Source organism: Melitaea cinxia, chromosome 1 (assembly GCF_905220565.1).
Source record: "Melitaea cinxia chromosome 1, ilMelCinx1.1, whole genome shotgun sequence".
NCBI classification, from domain to species: Eukaryota; Metazoa; Arthropoda; class Insecta; order Lepidoptera; family Nymphalidae; genus Melitaea; species Melitaea cinxia.
Window position 1 is genome coordinate 14461484 of NC_059394.1, and position 14704 is coordinate 14476187.

Genomic DNA, 14704 nt, shown 5'->3' on the forward strand with positions numbered 1-14704 from the left:
TATATTTACGGTTATTGCTTTCATTTAATTATATAGCGTGATTTTTCTTGGAACGAACAAGTCAAAATAGTTCCATGTTTTCGACTTTTTCAATAAGAAACTCCCTTGGAGAGCAGGAGCAGTAGAGTAGGTATGTAGGATATATAAATTAAACAGCCGAGATGTGAAATGAATGCTGACAGAATATGTAAATAGATACAAAACTATCTTCATCTAGGCTGACGGCGCTGATATATAAATAAATATCTACACAATACACACACGGTCGTCTGATCCTAAAGTAAGCAACTTAATGCTTGTGTTATAGGTAACAGCAGACTGGTATAGCTACATTTTTTTTTTCAATAAACATACTTATAAATAATACATCATCATTACAGCCTATCACAGTCCACTGCTGGACATAGGCCTCCACAAGTTTACGCCAAAAATAGCGTGAACTCATGTGTTTTGCCCCATAAATAATACATATATAATTATTTATATTACACCAAGACTCGGGGTGGGAATCGGACCCACAACCCTCGGAGCGGAAAGCAGGGTCACTACAAACTGCGCCAACGGGCTAGTCATATATATATATATAATTATATACTACAAGAGACGTACAACAACATAACAAAAGAGACCTATTTACAGCAGTGACGTGTACAATACACGACCATATAAAATAAAGTAAATATGGTATGATTACCTTCGAAGACGTCAGTCATCTTGCATATCTGCAGGAAGGATGCCCCGTTGGCCCACGCCAGCACCACGTCCATGAGCGTGCACTTGAACTTGCCCACGTACTCGTCCTCGTCCAGGTCCATCTTAGCGTCTATCGACACCTTGGCTATGCGACGCGCATATTCCTGATCGATTAGAAAAAAACTATTAGCTACAGAATACTATGTCGTATGTGCAATAGTAAAAAAAGTGTGCGCATTACATGCGTATGTGGTTGTGTTGTTTTTAACCGACTACAAAATAGGAGGAGATCCTCAATTCGACTGAATTTTTTATGTGTATTATACCTCATTACTTTTTACTTGGTCGACCGATTTGGATGATTCTTTTTTCTAAAGCTAGTGCTTGTCATCTGGTCATTTAAATTTAAACGAAATTTGCCAAGTACTTTTTGATTGAGCTCTAATAACATCCATTTCTTTGACAATTTTTTCGTCTATATACGTTGTCGATGTAATTGAAGTCGGTTTTTTTTTTTCGTTTGAGATCAAACACAGTTACAATGTGAGTGAGTGTGTATGGTGTACCCGCAATCGCCAGACCAACAGCCAGTGTTGTAGTCGCTACGTCAACGCGCTGTTGTATATATATCAACACATTCTTATAACTAGTGCTAGTATGAGAAGTTAGGTATACGTATGTGTGGGTATGTTATGTGTTGACGCAGGTGTCGGTGTGCCTTCGTCCATGTGGGTGCACGTGTGAGTTTGTTAGCGTGTACGTGTGTACGCGTGTGCGTGTGTGAGAGAGCATGTAGCATGTAAGCGTGTGCGTGTGTGAGAGAGCATGTAGAATGTGCGCGTGTGCGTGTGTGAGAGAGCATGTCGCATGTGCGCGTGCGCGTGTGTGAGACAGCATGTAGCATGTGCGCGTGTGCGTGTGAGGGCATGTGGTAGGTTGGCGCTCGCCTGCAGCTGGCGCAGCACGGCGCGCAGCTCGTCGCCGGCGCCGGAGGCCTGCGCGGAGTTCTCGTCGCACACGAAGCAGCTCACCAGCGCCGCGCTCTGCGCCGCGCTCAGCGAGTTGAACACGCCGTTGAAGATCAGCTCCGTCAGCAGCAGCTCGTCCGCGCTGAACACCACGACACACTCTTTACTATACTACGTTTTTATCATCTTTGTATACAAACTCGTTGCCTTTACGTTTTTACTATCTAAAACCAGTCTGATTGTAATGGCAAAACAGTTTTGGTAAAGACACTCTGGCCTGTGACGCAGCTTTTTTAAGCTAGCGCGAGCCGCAATGCTTTCAGATAGTGCAAACTTCCTTCTTCAAAGTATGATAAATAAATAAATGAAAATTAAAACCAGTTTTAATTTTAATGTTTAAAAGTAATAAAAATGACCTCAAAATGGCGGCAGTTTCCCCTTCACCTATAATTTGATTTGGCTCTTCGACGCGTACAGACCGACAATATAATTTTTTAATAAAAAAATTTATACACATTTTGACAGCTTACTATATACAGTCCCAATTTTAGTTAGTTTTTGAAGCGTGACGAACAACGTAGCTTCTCCGATTCAAATGTTATACTAAATGAAAAATCTCGATATGCAACAAAATGACCTAAAAATTACAGCGTTTAGCCACATTGCAACGAGATTATCAAGTTTGAATAATAAACATTATTTCATTACTAAGTTACAGCCAAGAAGAATACAAATCATGGTAAATCCTTCCATCTTCTAAAATTTCAAAAGATATTTACAAAGTTACTCACCTGCTTAGTTCACAGGCTATCCGGCCTTTCAGTTCTATTACATCAGATAACGTACAGTATCCTAATCTCCTGAGCACACGTTTTCTTTTCTTTAATTCGTCCATTTGCAATATACTTTTCGCTTTCTTTAATTCTGACTTAACGGACATCATTTGCTCGTGTATTTCCTGTTTATTTTCATACGCCGCTACGAGTGCTCCTCGGTTTTTGTCCTTGTGTAAGGGGTGGGCATATAGTCTATAAGAAATTAAACAGTTATTAGAATTACAAGGTGAACAAATAAAACAGAAATATGACGATTATCTATAGTCACAGACCCACTTGGCTAAAACAACTCAAATCTGTATCTATTTAATCAGTACCTAATATATACTTACCTGTAAGCTCTTATGTAAATACATTTGAAAATAAATAAGCGATTATTATAAAAATAAAAATAAAATTTTTCTTCAAATTACCTTTCTTCTAAAATCTTAATTCTATCAACGCATTCTTTAAACACTGGATCCTCAATTTTCATATCTTTTATAGGATTCAGCAGCGGTGGCCCTTCAGGAAAGCGTTTCTTTACTTCACCTATAGTCTTGAGAACTGATTTCCTGTTATCTGGCGGTCTAAGGTCTTTAGGATAATAGACACGCAGTGAACTGATCTGGTATATGAGAGTGTGTAGGACGGGCACTACTTCGACATCACCGGGCTACAAAACGAAAAACATAGACAATTTTTTTGTTCATTGTCACATGTCAGAAATTTAATTAAATTTAAAAATTTAAATTAAAATGAAGTATTTATTACAATTAAAGTACATGAAACACAAAAATATTGCTGCGACAATTAAAACATATAAAGACTTTTTTAAAACCAAATATCACTAAATTGAATCGATAGTATAGATTAATTATCGTAGATACCTCTCCCGGCGGGCAAGGCGCGTTAATGTCGGGGTCATCAGGATTACTCTTTTTCACGTGAAGCAGGATATCAACTATTATAACAGTTTCCGCTGTTAATGGGTTTTCATCTTGCGGCTTTTTACCCTTTCCTGTTTTGTGTTTAAAGTTGACGATAATTCCCCAATCGTATTCGTACTTTTCTGTTTTAACCTGAGAATTATTTAATTTTTATTAATTTTTTCGCTAGGAAAAACCTGACAACCTCCATAAGACTTATACAATCTATAGAAAAAATAGTTGTAACAAAGTAAGACATATACATAGTCTTGCCCTAAATATTGTTACAAAGGAAAAAAATACATCTTTTCTATTGCACGTAACATTTATGACTATTACAGTGTAGTAATTTAATACATTAATATAAAACCATTAAAAATATTAAAACTTATTCGAAGCGATCTCCATTGACTGAAATAGACTTTTAAACGTTGAGGACAGTTATCAATAGCAGCACGCGCTCTTTCAACGGAAAATTTCTTCACTGCCAATCTTATGGATTATTTTAGGGACTCCAACTTATCATGGCATTTAGAGAAAGCCAAACTCTCTGAAACTAACCATAAATCATAATCTAGCGGATTAAGATCGGCACTAGGAGGTTTCATACCAAGATTGGGTGGATCGAGCTTTATGACCCGACGCCGAGTCTTGCTGAAAGGACATGGAACATGGTGTTGTTAAGGGGGCTGAACTACCTTCTCAAGAATGGTATCTTGATACACTTGTGCCGATGTTTTGATACCTTTTTAAAAAAATGTATGATTCAGTCACTCCTTCATAGCTAACACCCCACCAAACCATCACTGAAGTCGGATAATGCCCACGTTGTACTAATTGGGAAGCTTCCTTAGGGCTTTTAACATAAATAGGGTCATTTTGTTTGTTAACATATTACTCAATTGTAAAAAAATTCTCACAACACAATGAACATACAGAAACTACATATTTATATTCATCTAAAAATAAAAATATATATAATATCTAGTATGTAATAAGTTTCTAAATCGACAATTCCAATCATTAACCTCAGATTGATACACACACATACACTGTGTTTTTCAAAAAATAAATAAAACTAAGTATGTTTTGATAATAATAATGTTTGCTCATAAACGAAAAAAGACCGACTTCAATTACAGCGACAAGTAATACGTACCTAAGTAGTCGATAAAACAGTAAATTAAATACTCTTTATTGGGATAAATCAAACAATTCTCGTCAATCTAATTCAAATGGGACCACATGACGAGTATTAGATTTCGATTAAAAACAGAATCATCAAAATCGGATACACCCAAAAGGTTTGTGCCAAAATTTAAATTATACCACACGAAATGGACTACCTTTCGATTAAAAAAAATGATAAAATCGGTACAACACTAAAAAGTTATGAGGTAACACACAAAATTAAGAACATTCTCTTACTTCTTTTTCTTTTCCTTTTTTGAAGTAATTTAAAAAATATTTGCATGTATTAAACTGCGTTAGTACTGACTATAGTAAAATTTTAAGAAAACTTGTAGTCTCAGACTGTTGATAAGTCGCTCGGGCTACAAGAAAGGGCTCGAGGTACTCCGGACGTATGATGAAGCTCCGGAACTGCGCCGCCAGCAGCGCCAGTTGTGATCTCACGTAGAGGTATACCTTGACGAGCCGGCCGGGCTGCAGGAACGGCTTGAGGTAGTCGGGGCGCGTGACGAAGCTGCGGAACTGCGCCGCCAGCAGCGCCAGTTGTGATCTCACGTAGAGGTATACCTTGACGAGCCGGCCGGGCTGCAGGAACGGCTTGAGGTATTCGGGGCGCGTGACGAAGCTGCGGAACTGCGCCGCCAGCAGCGCCAGTTGTGATCTCACGTAGAGGTATACCTTGACGAGCCGGCCGGGCTGCAGGAACGGCTTGAGGTATTCGGGGCGCGTGACGAAGCTGCGGAACTGCGCCGCCAGCAGCGCCAGTTGTGATCTCACGTAGAGGTATACCTTGACGAGCCGGCCGGGCTGCAGGAACGGCTTGAGGTATTCGGGGCGCGTGACGAAGCTGCGGAACTGCGCCGCCAGCAGCGCCAGTTGTGATCTCACGTAGAGGTATACCTTGACGAGCCGGCCGGGCTGCAGGAACGGCTTGAGGTATTCGGGGCGCGTGACGAAGCTGCGGAACTGCGCCGCCAGCAGCGCCAGTTGTGATCTCACGTAGAGGTATACCTTGACGAGCCGGCCGGGCTGCAGGAACGGCTTGAGGTATTCGGGGCGCGTGACGAAGCTGCGGAACTGCGCCGCCAGCAGCGCCAGTTGTGATCTCACGTAGAGGTATACCTTGACGAGCCGGCCGGGCTGCAGGAACGGCTTGAGGTATTCGGGGCGCGTGACGAAGCTGCGGAACTGCGCCGCCAGCTGCGCCAGCTGCGCGCGCGTGCCGCAGTAGGCCGCCACCGCCGCCTCCTGCGGGACCTCCAGGCGCGCCAGCTGGCGCTGCTTCTCCTTTAGCTCTGGGGATGGTTTATTAGCGTTGTAAGCTCCGTGGAGGCTTAGTTCCAAGTGTTTTTGTAATCTGTGAGCGTGGAGCTTGGATAGTTAAGATGTCTGTGCATGATTAAAGTACGGCTGTGATTATTTTTTTCAAGTTCAAAGTAAAACACTAACTCGTTCACTTCTCATATCCTAAGTCCTTTAATCTCAGAGCAGCCCACCTGGGAAAGTATCTCAACCATACAGAAGATCATAGCTTTGCTCTAAAGTAGTGTTGTACTCCTGCAGTGAGTAAAGTGACCAGAGCTCTTGAAAGGGGTCAGGGGTAGGGTCGGCAACGCGCTTGCGATGCTTCTGGTATTGCAGGTTGCAGGCAGCTACGGTATCTGCTTACCATCAGGTGAATCGTACGCTTGTATGTCTTATAAAAAAAATCTCCTACTCCAAATTTAGCTGCGAGTGCGTGACTGAAGTACTGTTAAGTTTTTTTCCAAATTTATAATGAAACAACACTTCTGCAGTACCAACATTTATATACATATACAAAATTAAATTGTAATAAGTACTTGCATATTGTAATTTAACTTAATGTAATAGCAACAGCTGCATTTACCGGCTATCGCAACTTACTTAAGCTATAAAAAATATACGAGCGTTTCTTACTGTCAATTAATTCCGGAATTGCTGCTTGATTTTGAAACTGAAAAAAGCTCCTCTCCAACATGTATTCTGGATTGATTTCCTCCACACGCAGTAGGTTCAAAACCTATTTAATATACAAAAAAAATATATATATTTTATAGTATTAAATACAAAAAAAATATTCTTAAAATGTTACGACTAAAAATTAGTTCCATATTATTACCAAAAGGAAATAAACATACCATATTATAGGTTAGATGGAAAGCCGAATTGATAGGATCAGCTTTCCCCTGCACCATAGATTTAACGACGCTGGGGGTTACTTTCTGGTCGATCATCAATATTACGATACCCTTGTCGTCCAGACCACGACGACCCGCGCGCCCAGACATCTGGATGTACTCTCCAGACGTTATCTAAAAGTTAATTAAGTTTTGATTGTATTCATTTCTCCAAAACATTTATATAATACAAAATTTACCTTTTAATCAATTTTATGAGCTGGCTATAAGCTGAATGGTTTACAAGCTCATAAAATTATAACACACAGTTAAAAAAAAAGCATAAATGGTTGTTTGAGTACGTGCGCGCCTGATGATCGCGTGGGGCGCAGGCGACGCGAGGCGGCGGGGAGTGCCGGCGACGATGCGAGCGCAGCGCCGACGTATTAAGCTGTCATCCGCGACGCCGAGCCGTCAACACTATTTTTTCTTTATCCGCGACGCCAAGCCGTCCATAGTTTTATATATTTTTGTATTTTAAACTACAATATACGATACGAAAAAATACAGTCCACTTTTATTAACCAGCATCGGGTACCAGTTTTCCCTAACCATTACGGCACAGGGCACTGGCCCCAACATATGGTTCATCGAGCCGCATAAAACATCGAAACGGCTACATCAAAGGTCGAGCGAAAGTCACCGCCTTGCATTGTTCCTGTTCAAGTTGTTTCGCCGGAGTGAACATTGCTGCACTCATAGCTGACATTCCCGGACAAGAAGCAATTCATTAGTCAGCAGGAATACATCAGGTCTTGGATACGACAGAAGCTGCGATCATCATACATCAAGGATACACGTGAGATCGTTCCATATCCTAGTGTCATCCTATCATTCATCAATCATCATTTCATTTTCGATTCATTTCATACCCTTTTTAAAATTTTATTCATCTCATTATTTCGTAGTCTTGGATTCGTTAGATCATCATAATCAGTAACTAGAGTATTCATCCAATAAAATTCTATAGAAATAAGATTAAATCATAATATTTTACGTAAATATTTTTATATTTTAACTTTTTATAAATTTAGCATCTACCTACGTAAATAAATTAATCGCCAGCTTTTTACAATCATTAGCATTACTATTCATTAAATAATAGCTTATATCATCATTTTCATTAGTTGTAGCTCGCATTCAAATTGATTTTTTAACAAATTTGCTAATCTATAATTTTTTATTTACAGGTCGGTATTTCAAAAATAAAATTGTACCATTGTAGTTGCAATATTAGGTACCTAGCTATTTTAAATAGCAATCGCATATACTAGTAGTTGGTTGCTTTACTTTTTCATAAGGATTTTAACTCAAACAAATTGCTTTTAAAATTTTAATGAATTGAAGTTTAAATTTGTTTCTTACGTACTAAAACCTTGCTTGCCTTTGCTTAAAAAACAATCTTTAAAATAATTCTTGCAAATTAATAACTCATTGTTAACAAATTATAATAACTGAGAATAATATTTAATATTTTAATCAAAGTTAACAATGAGTGATAAACAAATAAAACATTTGATTGGACAACAAGTTATAATTAAGCGAAAGCTTATTAGCTTTAGTAAATTTTTGAAATCGCTTACGCACAGTAAACTAACTAATGATTTGCAAACACAGATCGAACTTCAATTGCGTTTAGATAAAATTGAAGGTTTATACGATGATTTCGATGCTTTACAGAGTGAGCTGGACGAGTGTTCGGATATACTTGAGGACGAGGCTCAGGGACGCGAGGCCTTCGATTGCCAGTACTACTCTCTCGTGTCTGCCGGTCGTGCCTTGATCCAGAGTCTTTCACTTCCTTCGCGGGACACTTCGGTTCCGGTTTGCTCTTATGCACATTCACACAAGCGTAAGGTTGTTGAACTTCCTAACATAGACTTGCCAGATCTTAATGATGAATATCAGTACTGGCTTGGTTCTGGGCATACGATGAATACTTCAGTGCATTCGGATATCACTAGTGAACATTTAAATGAATTTCATGAGCTAGATGGTACTGCAGGCGTACTTAATACGACTCCAATTAAAACTCAAACTTCTGATACCAGTAATCAGTCCCTTAATAGTTCACAGTCACGCTCTCTTATAATGGAGTCTGATGCTAGTGACTATAAGGAAGGCAATAATTATATAATTTTACCTAACGTCATCAAATGTCTTCCTTCGACTTGTATTAATTTAAATAACATACAGATGATACCCTCGTCGTTCTGTATTCCATCTGTAATCAAAATACTTCAGGAATCACCCACGACTTTAGGGTATTCTTTTCTTTTAACTCTACGCAGATTTTTATTTTTTGAATATATTTTATATCAAAATATAAGAAAGTGTCTCAAATTCCAAATCGTGTGGTATCCTTTCCAAGGTCTATCCCGCAGATATCGGTTCACGAAGGTTAAGAACAGACGTGCTTGTTGTCTTCTTTATACGATGGTCAGTGTTTTCTTTTACGTTTAATAAAACTATATATTTTGTAATTTAATTTCTAGATTTAGATTATTTTCAAAATAACAACGTATTATTTCCCTTTTTTTATCATACCAGCCAGTAATGATAGTACCTAGAAACAAGACTGCAAACATATAAAATCTTACGTCTGTGATTTTGTATGCTGAGCAATAGGGACTTTGCATTTATAGCATGTTTTGGACCTGACGAAGGAAGCTTTTAATTTATTTTAAATTAGCTTTAGGTTTATTTATAGGTTAGATTTGTTAGAAGATGCATTTTATGCCTTGTCAATACTTCTTAAGCGGCTCTCACCGGCAGACACGACTGAAGAAGGTATAAGGTTTACATTTATTCCAGCCTATTCTATGTTTTGATTTTAACGTTCCTGGACTACGAAGAAATGAATAGTTTATTAATTCAATTAGAGGCAATATTAAATTCACGTCCCCTTACACCCTTGTCCAACGATCCATCTGATCTTTGTCCTTTGACACCAGCTCATCTCCTTATTGGACGATCTCTCTTATTCGCGCCGCAGTCTGTGATCACTGTCACGAAAATGTCATCTCTTGCGAGATTCAACAGAATCGAACTACTGAAGCAACACTTTTGAAATCAGTTCTCTAATGAATATGTTACTTTACTTCAGCAGAAAACAAAGTGGATGCTGTCACAATAGACGCTGAAGGAGGGTGCATTGGTTGTGATAAAGAACAAGTCCAGTCTCCAGTCCAGCCAGTCAACCAGTCATGTGGTTGCTGGGGCAAATTGTTCGAGTGCTTACGGGTGAAGATGGAGTTGCAAGGTGGCAGACATTCGCACCAGGAAGGTCGCAGTCAGACGAGTCTTCAACATGATATATGCCCCCCCCTGCCGACTGTAAATATTGAAGACGACTCTTCAACGCGGGGAGTATGTTTGAGTACGTGCGCGCCTGATGATCGCGTGGGGCGCAGGCGACGCGAGGCGGCGGGGAGTGCCGGCGACGATGCGAGCGCAGCGCCGACGTATTAAGCTGTCATCCGCGACGCCGAGCCGTCAACACTATTTTTTCTTTATCCGCGACGCCAAGCCGTCCATAGTTTTATATATTTTTGTATTTTAAACTACAATATACGATACGAAAAAATACAGTCCACTTTTATTAACCAGCATCGGGTACCAGTTTTCCCTAACCATTACGGCACAGGGCACTGGCCCCAACAATGGTGTTTTTCTGCATAGGTATAAGTTTACTTTATACAGATATAAAAATTTATAATTTGTATTATTTAACTAGTTCAATTTATTAACAGTATTGAAATTATTACTTACAAATCGGAAATCCTTTCCATCAAACTTCTGGCAATTTGTAAAGACCACTGTTCTAGCAGGCATGTTCAATCCCATGGCAAAAGTTTCTGTTGCAAATAATGCCTAAAAATAAGAACAAATTATCATACGAAGTTTGTTTGCTAAATTTCAGCTCTGATTTTGAAAATTACAATTTGGTAATTAAATAAATTTATAAATATTGACATATAAAATATTTACAATAATATACATAAAATATTATAAACATTACACATACATTTATTAACTATTTTTAGGGTTCCGTACCTCAAAGAACTTTTGTTGTAAAATTGTGAAAAAATAATATTTAGAAATTAATATTCTATTGTTTTCTTTGTTTTTAACAAAGTATGTGTAAGAAAAAATAAGCTATCCGAAAATTATACTTAAATTATTATACTACTTAGATGCAGATAATCTATTGTATAGTATATACCTTTATAAGTCCTAAACCGAATAATATTTCAATAGTTTCTTTCAATATTGGTAACAATCCTCCATGGTGAATGCCAATGCCACGCCTCAATAATGGTATCACATTTTCCACTTGAGGCAGTTTCCGGTCTTCTTCGGACAACACATCCATTGCATTATTGAATACTTCATCTACAAGCTTCTTTTCTTCAACTAAAATTAATAATAATATATTTAGATATTTTGTAGGTTACTGGGATACATGTAATTGCAAAAAAAAAATTGGAATTTATGTGTATATGGGTCAACTCATCTTAGTATAGCAGCCAAGACTTGGGTATGTGTGTATAGTAACTACATATTATTTTTTATTGGTGTGATAATAACACAGTAATCAATGTCCAAGAAACATGTTTTGTTATTGCTTTTGTTATTTGAGTCAGCAAAATATAAATAAAGCTTAATTGCAATCATGTTGATGTAAAAATTGTGTATTTTTTAACTTATTGGAAAAAAAGAAACAATCACTATATTATGTATAAGCATGTTCTACTACTAACAGAATAAGCTATAAAGGAGAACCCAAATCTCAAAATATTTGAAAAACTATATTAGTAATCTAATATATAATAAAATTCTCGTGTCGCGGTGTTTGTAGTTAAACTCCTCCAAAACGGTTTGACCGATTCTCATGAAATTTTGTGTGCATATTGAGTAGGTTGAGAATCGAACAACATCCATTTTTCATCCTCCTAAACGTTAAGGGTAGTCCAACCCATTTTTTTTTTATTTTTAGATAAATTATTTATTTTTTATTTTATTATGATTTGGCGTTGAAAAATACATACAACCCTAAATTTTCACCCTTCTACCGCCAACCCTTATTTTTAAATAGCGTTTAGCGGCAAGACAACGTTTGCCGAGTCAGCTAGTAATACTATAAAGAAGGGATTTTTTTTTCTTATGATCCCAAATTTAATTAATATTTTGTAAATATTCATTTATCAACAATCTAGGATATTAGAGACATTTTACAATTACTTACTTGTATTAAAGTCCAATTTGGCCATCTGCATAGCGTACAATTCACAGTCCTTTTTACTAAAACTGAATATGATCACTGGAGCAAAATTTCTTTCCATTATCATCTTGACTATATTAAAAATGTTTGTGTTACTATTCCCTCCCCGTGGGCCACCCTTGCGTCCGCGCTGGTCACCCTTGCCTGCGTCCCCGGCATTACTTAGTACTGCCATTGCTGTGTTGAAATTATCTTCTTTGAATAAACCCTTAAAAAATATAATAATTAATATTCTATATCATTGAAATAAATATTAGTACAATTGAATATGTATAAAAGTAATTGTAGATTCTACATAATATAATTTTAAGGTCCCTACGAAGAAACAAACATTTAAGCACATTGTTGTACATGTTTATATTTGCATACCTCAAAAATGACTAAAATAGAATGTCAAGAGGTTACAACTTTTTCGAAACATTCAAGTTTCTTTACACTCACCGCTAAGCAAAGATGTTTTAAACAAAAAAACTTCCCGAAAACTCAATAGTTGCCATAATTTCGACCCTGTGACTTGTATCGTTATTCTTATTAGTCATTTTTCCTCAGCCATTTATTGAATTGTTATATAATACAATAATTGTGTTTATTGCAAACGAATAAAACCCGACTTCAATTTACACCGATAAATAACGTAGGTAGTCCAATAAATTAATAACCATTAAATACGCATTGTTTATAGGGATAACTCAAAACGTACTAGTCCGATCTCGCTCTCCGCTCGCTATAATACAACGTAGGTCGATGAAAAAATAGTCAAGTAAATACGTATAATTGGGAATATGCATGATTTTGTTGCCTCAAATTCATTATTTACAACTTTATTACGTAGAAAAATATATAAATATGCTTAAAAATATTCAAATAAATTTGTGCCGCTCAAACGCCACCACTTAGCGTGCGTTTTGGATGGCATCATCTGACGTGTTTCCTGTTTTTATACTCAAAATGTTTCAGTTATTTCATACATATTTTCAGTTTTAATTTAGGCCAGTAAATATAATATTACCCTCGCACTAAATTTTCGATCCAATTTTTTTTTTAAGTCTCTTACTGAGTATAAAAACACAAAATGCTGACAGATTAACGTGGAGCTTCAAGCTTATCTTGAAAAAACGTTTTTGGGCGATATCCGGAAACTATGTACCTCAGGGCAATAGTTATTAAGACCATTATTGTTGAGAATAAAATTACGCATCTTTTTATTGATAATGGTTTTTATTGATTAATCCAATATTTTTAGATAGAGATTTCTAATAATAAGTTATCAGTCGAGATAGAAAAACCGATTCATTCAACCAATCAATCAAAAATCTCTTTATTTAAACAGGCCTCAAAAGCCCCTTCGAATCGTCATTTTACAAATTAACATTTTAAAGTGATTATTATTTTAAGTAAAGCTACCATCGATTTTAGATTCTGCAGAGAAGAATCGACAAGAAACTCTGCAGTTATTCTTTTGAAAATAATATACAAACTGTATTTTAGTACAAAATTAGTAATATCTTGCATCAAATACAGCGTCACCAAGTCCACACATCTTCATCAACTATGGGGGACGTCCATAAATTACGTAAGGTGTTCTTTTAAAATTTCTGCCCCCCCCCCCCCCTGGTGAGATGTCGTGAGATTTTATTCAACCCCCTCCCCCTCCCCCAATCTCAGGTGAGATTTTTCAAAATGTGGGTTTCTTACGTAAACGCGTTGGATTGTTATTGTAAAAAGAAAAAAAAAAATTGCTTCGTGCTTTTATTTGCGACTAGTTAAGACTAGTGATAACTATTGCTGAGAATTTAATTATGAGTGTAATAAAAATTTAATAATAGAATACTTAAATCGTAACCACTGTGATTAAAAAAACAATATCCACTCTAATTCAGTCCATGGAAAATCATGCGCGGCATCAAGAGCCAATTTTACAATATTGGAACCAACATGTCCATATGATTTTCAGTAAAATCATCTGCTCCTTCAACTTCGTTCTGATCTAGCCACTCTAAATCGTTTTCATAAAACAAATATGGTGGTTTGACAGTCAGTAGATGTATAACGTCGAAGTATGAATGAAATTATTTTCTTTCGAACGAATTATTGAATGATCTTAATCGTATTACGATTACGCTTAAGATTAAACCTTAAGCATGTACAATCTGGATTAAATGGACCAAAATAGTATTCTTTGTTTCAATAAGAAAAAAAATAGCATGATATTTGCCGAGGCCCCCCCCTCTCTCCAACGTAAGATTAGATGAGATTTGACTCGACCCTCTCCCCCCTTTAAACATCTCACGTATTTTATGAACGCCCCCTATGTAATCTTGCACGAATAATAGGTACGCTTTATCTATGAATTCCTTTTTAATAAACACTACATTTATGTTGAGACAATTGCAAAATTGTTTGTGGAATTTTATTACATATGCTAATATCATAGCCCAGAAAGGAGTCCTTTCTGGTGTATGACATTCGCTTGTAATACTTACACGAATTTAACACGATTGAGGCCTAACAGGATAACATAACACGCGTAATTCGTGGAATACAGGCCGAAATGCTCGAAAAAGTGACGCAAAATTGGACCTTCCGCATGAACCATTTGAAACGGAGTCGCAGACAACATTTACAT

At 37.1% G+C, this 14704-nt stretch overlaps 1 protein-coding gene across 1 annotated transcript in view; it reads right to left on the minus strand.

Moving 5' to 3' along the window:
- LOC123657490 (exosome RNA helicase MTR4) overlaps positions 1-14704 on the minus strand; it is a 29100-nt gene that overhangs the window by 286 nt on the left and 14110 nt on the right. Inside the window, exons 7-17 of the mRNA XM_045593036.1 lie at positions 12043-12286; positions 11020-11210; positions 10566-10667; positions 6756-6929; positions 6535-6637; positions 5719-5891; positions 3367-3558; positions 2911-3152; positions 2453-2689; positions 1641-1803; positions 695-857 (exon numbers count right to left, since the gene is read on the minus strand). Of these exons, the coding sequence (XP_045448992.1) occupies positions 695-857; positions 1641-1803; positions 2453-2689; positions 2911-3152; positions 3367-3558; positions 5719-5891; positions 6535-6637; positions 6756-6929; positions 10566-10667; positions 11020-11210; positions 12043-12286 (1984 nt within the window). The remainder of the gene's footprint in view (positions 1-694; positions 858-1640; positions 1804-2452; positions 2690-2910; positions 3153-3366; positions 3559-5718; positions 5892-6534; positions 6638-6755; positions 6930-10565; positions 10668-11019; positions 11211-12042; positions 12287-14704) is intronic.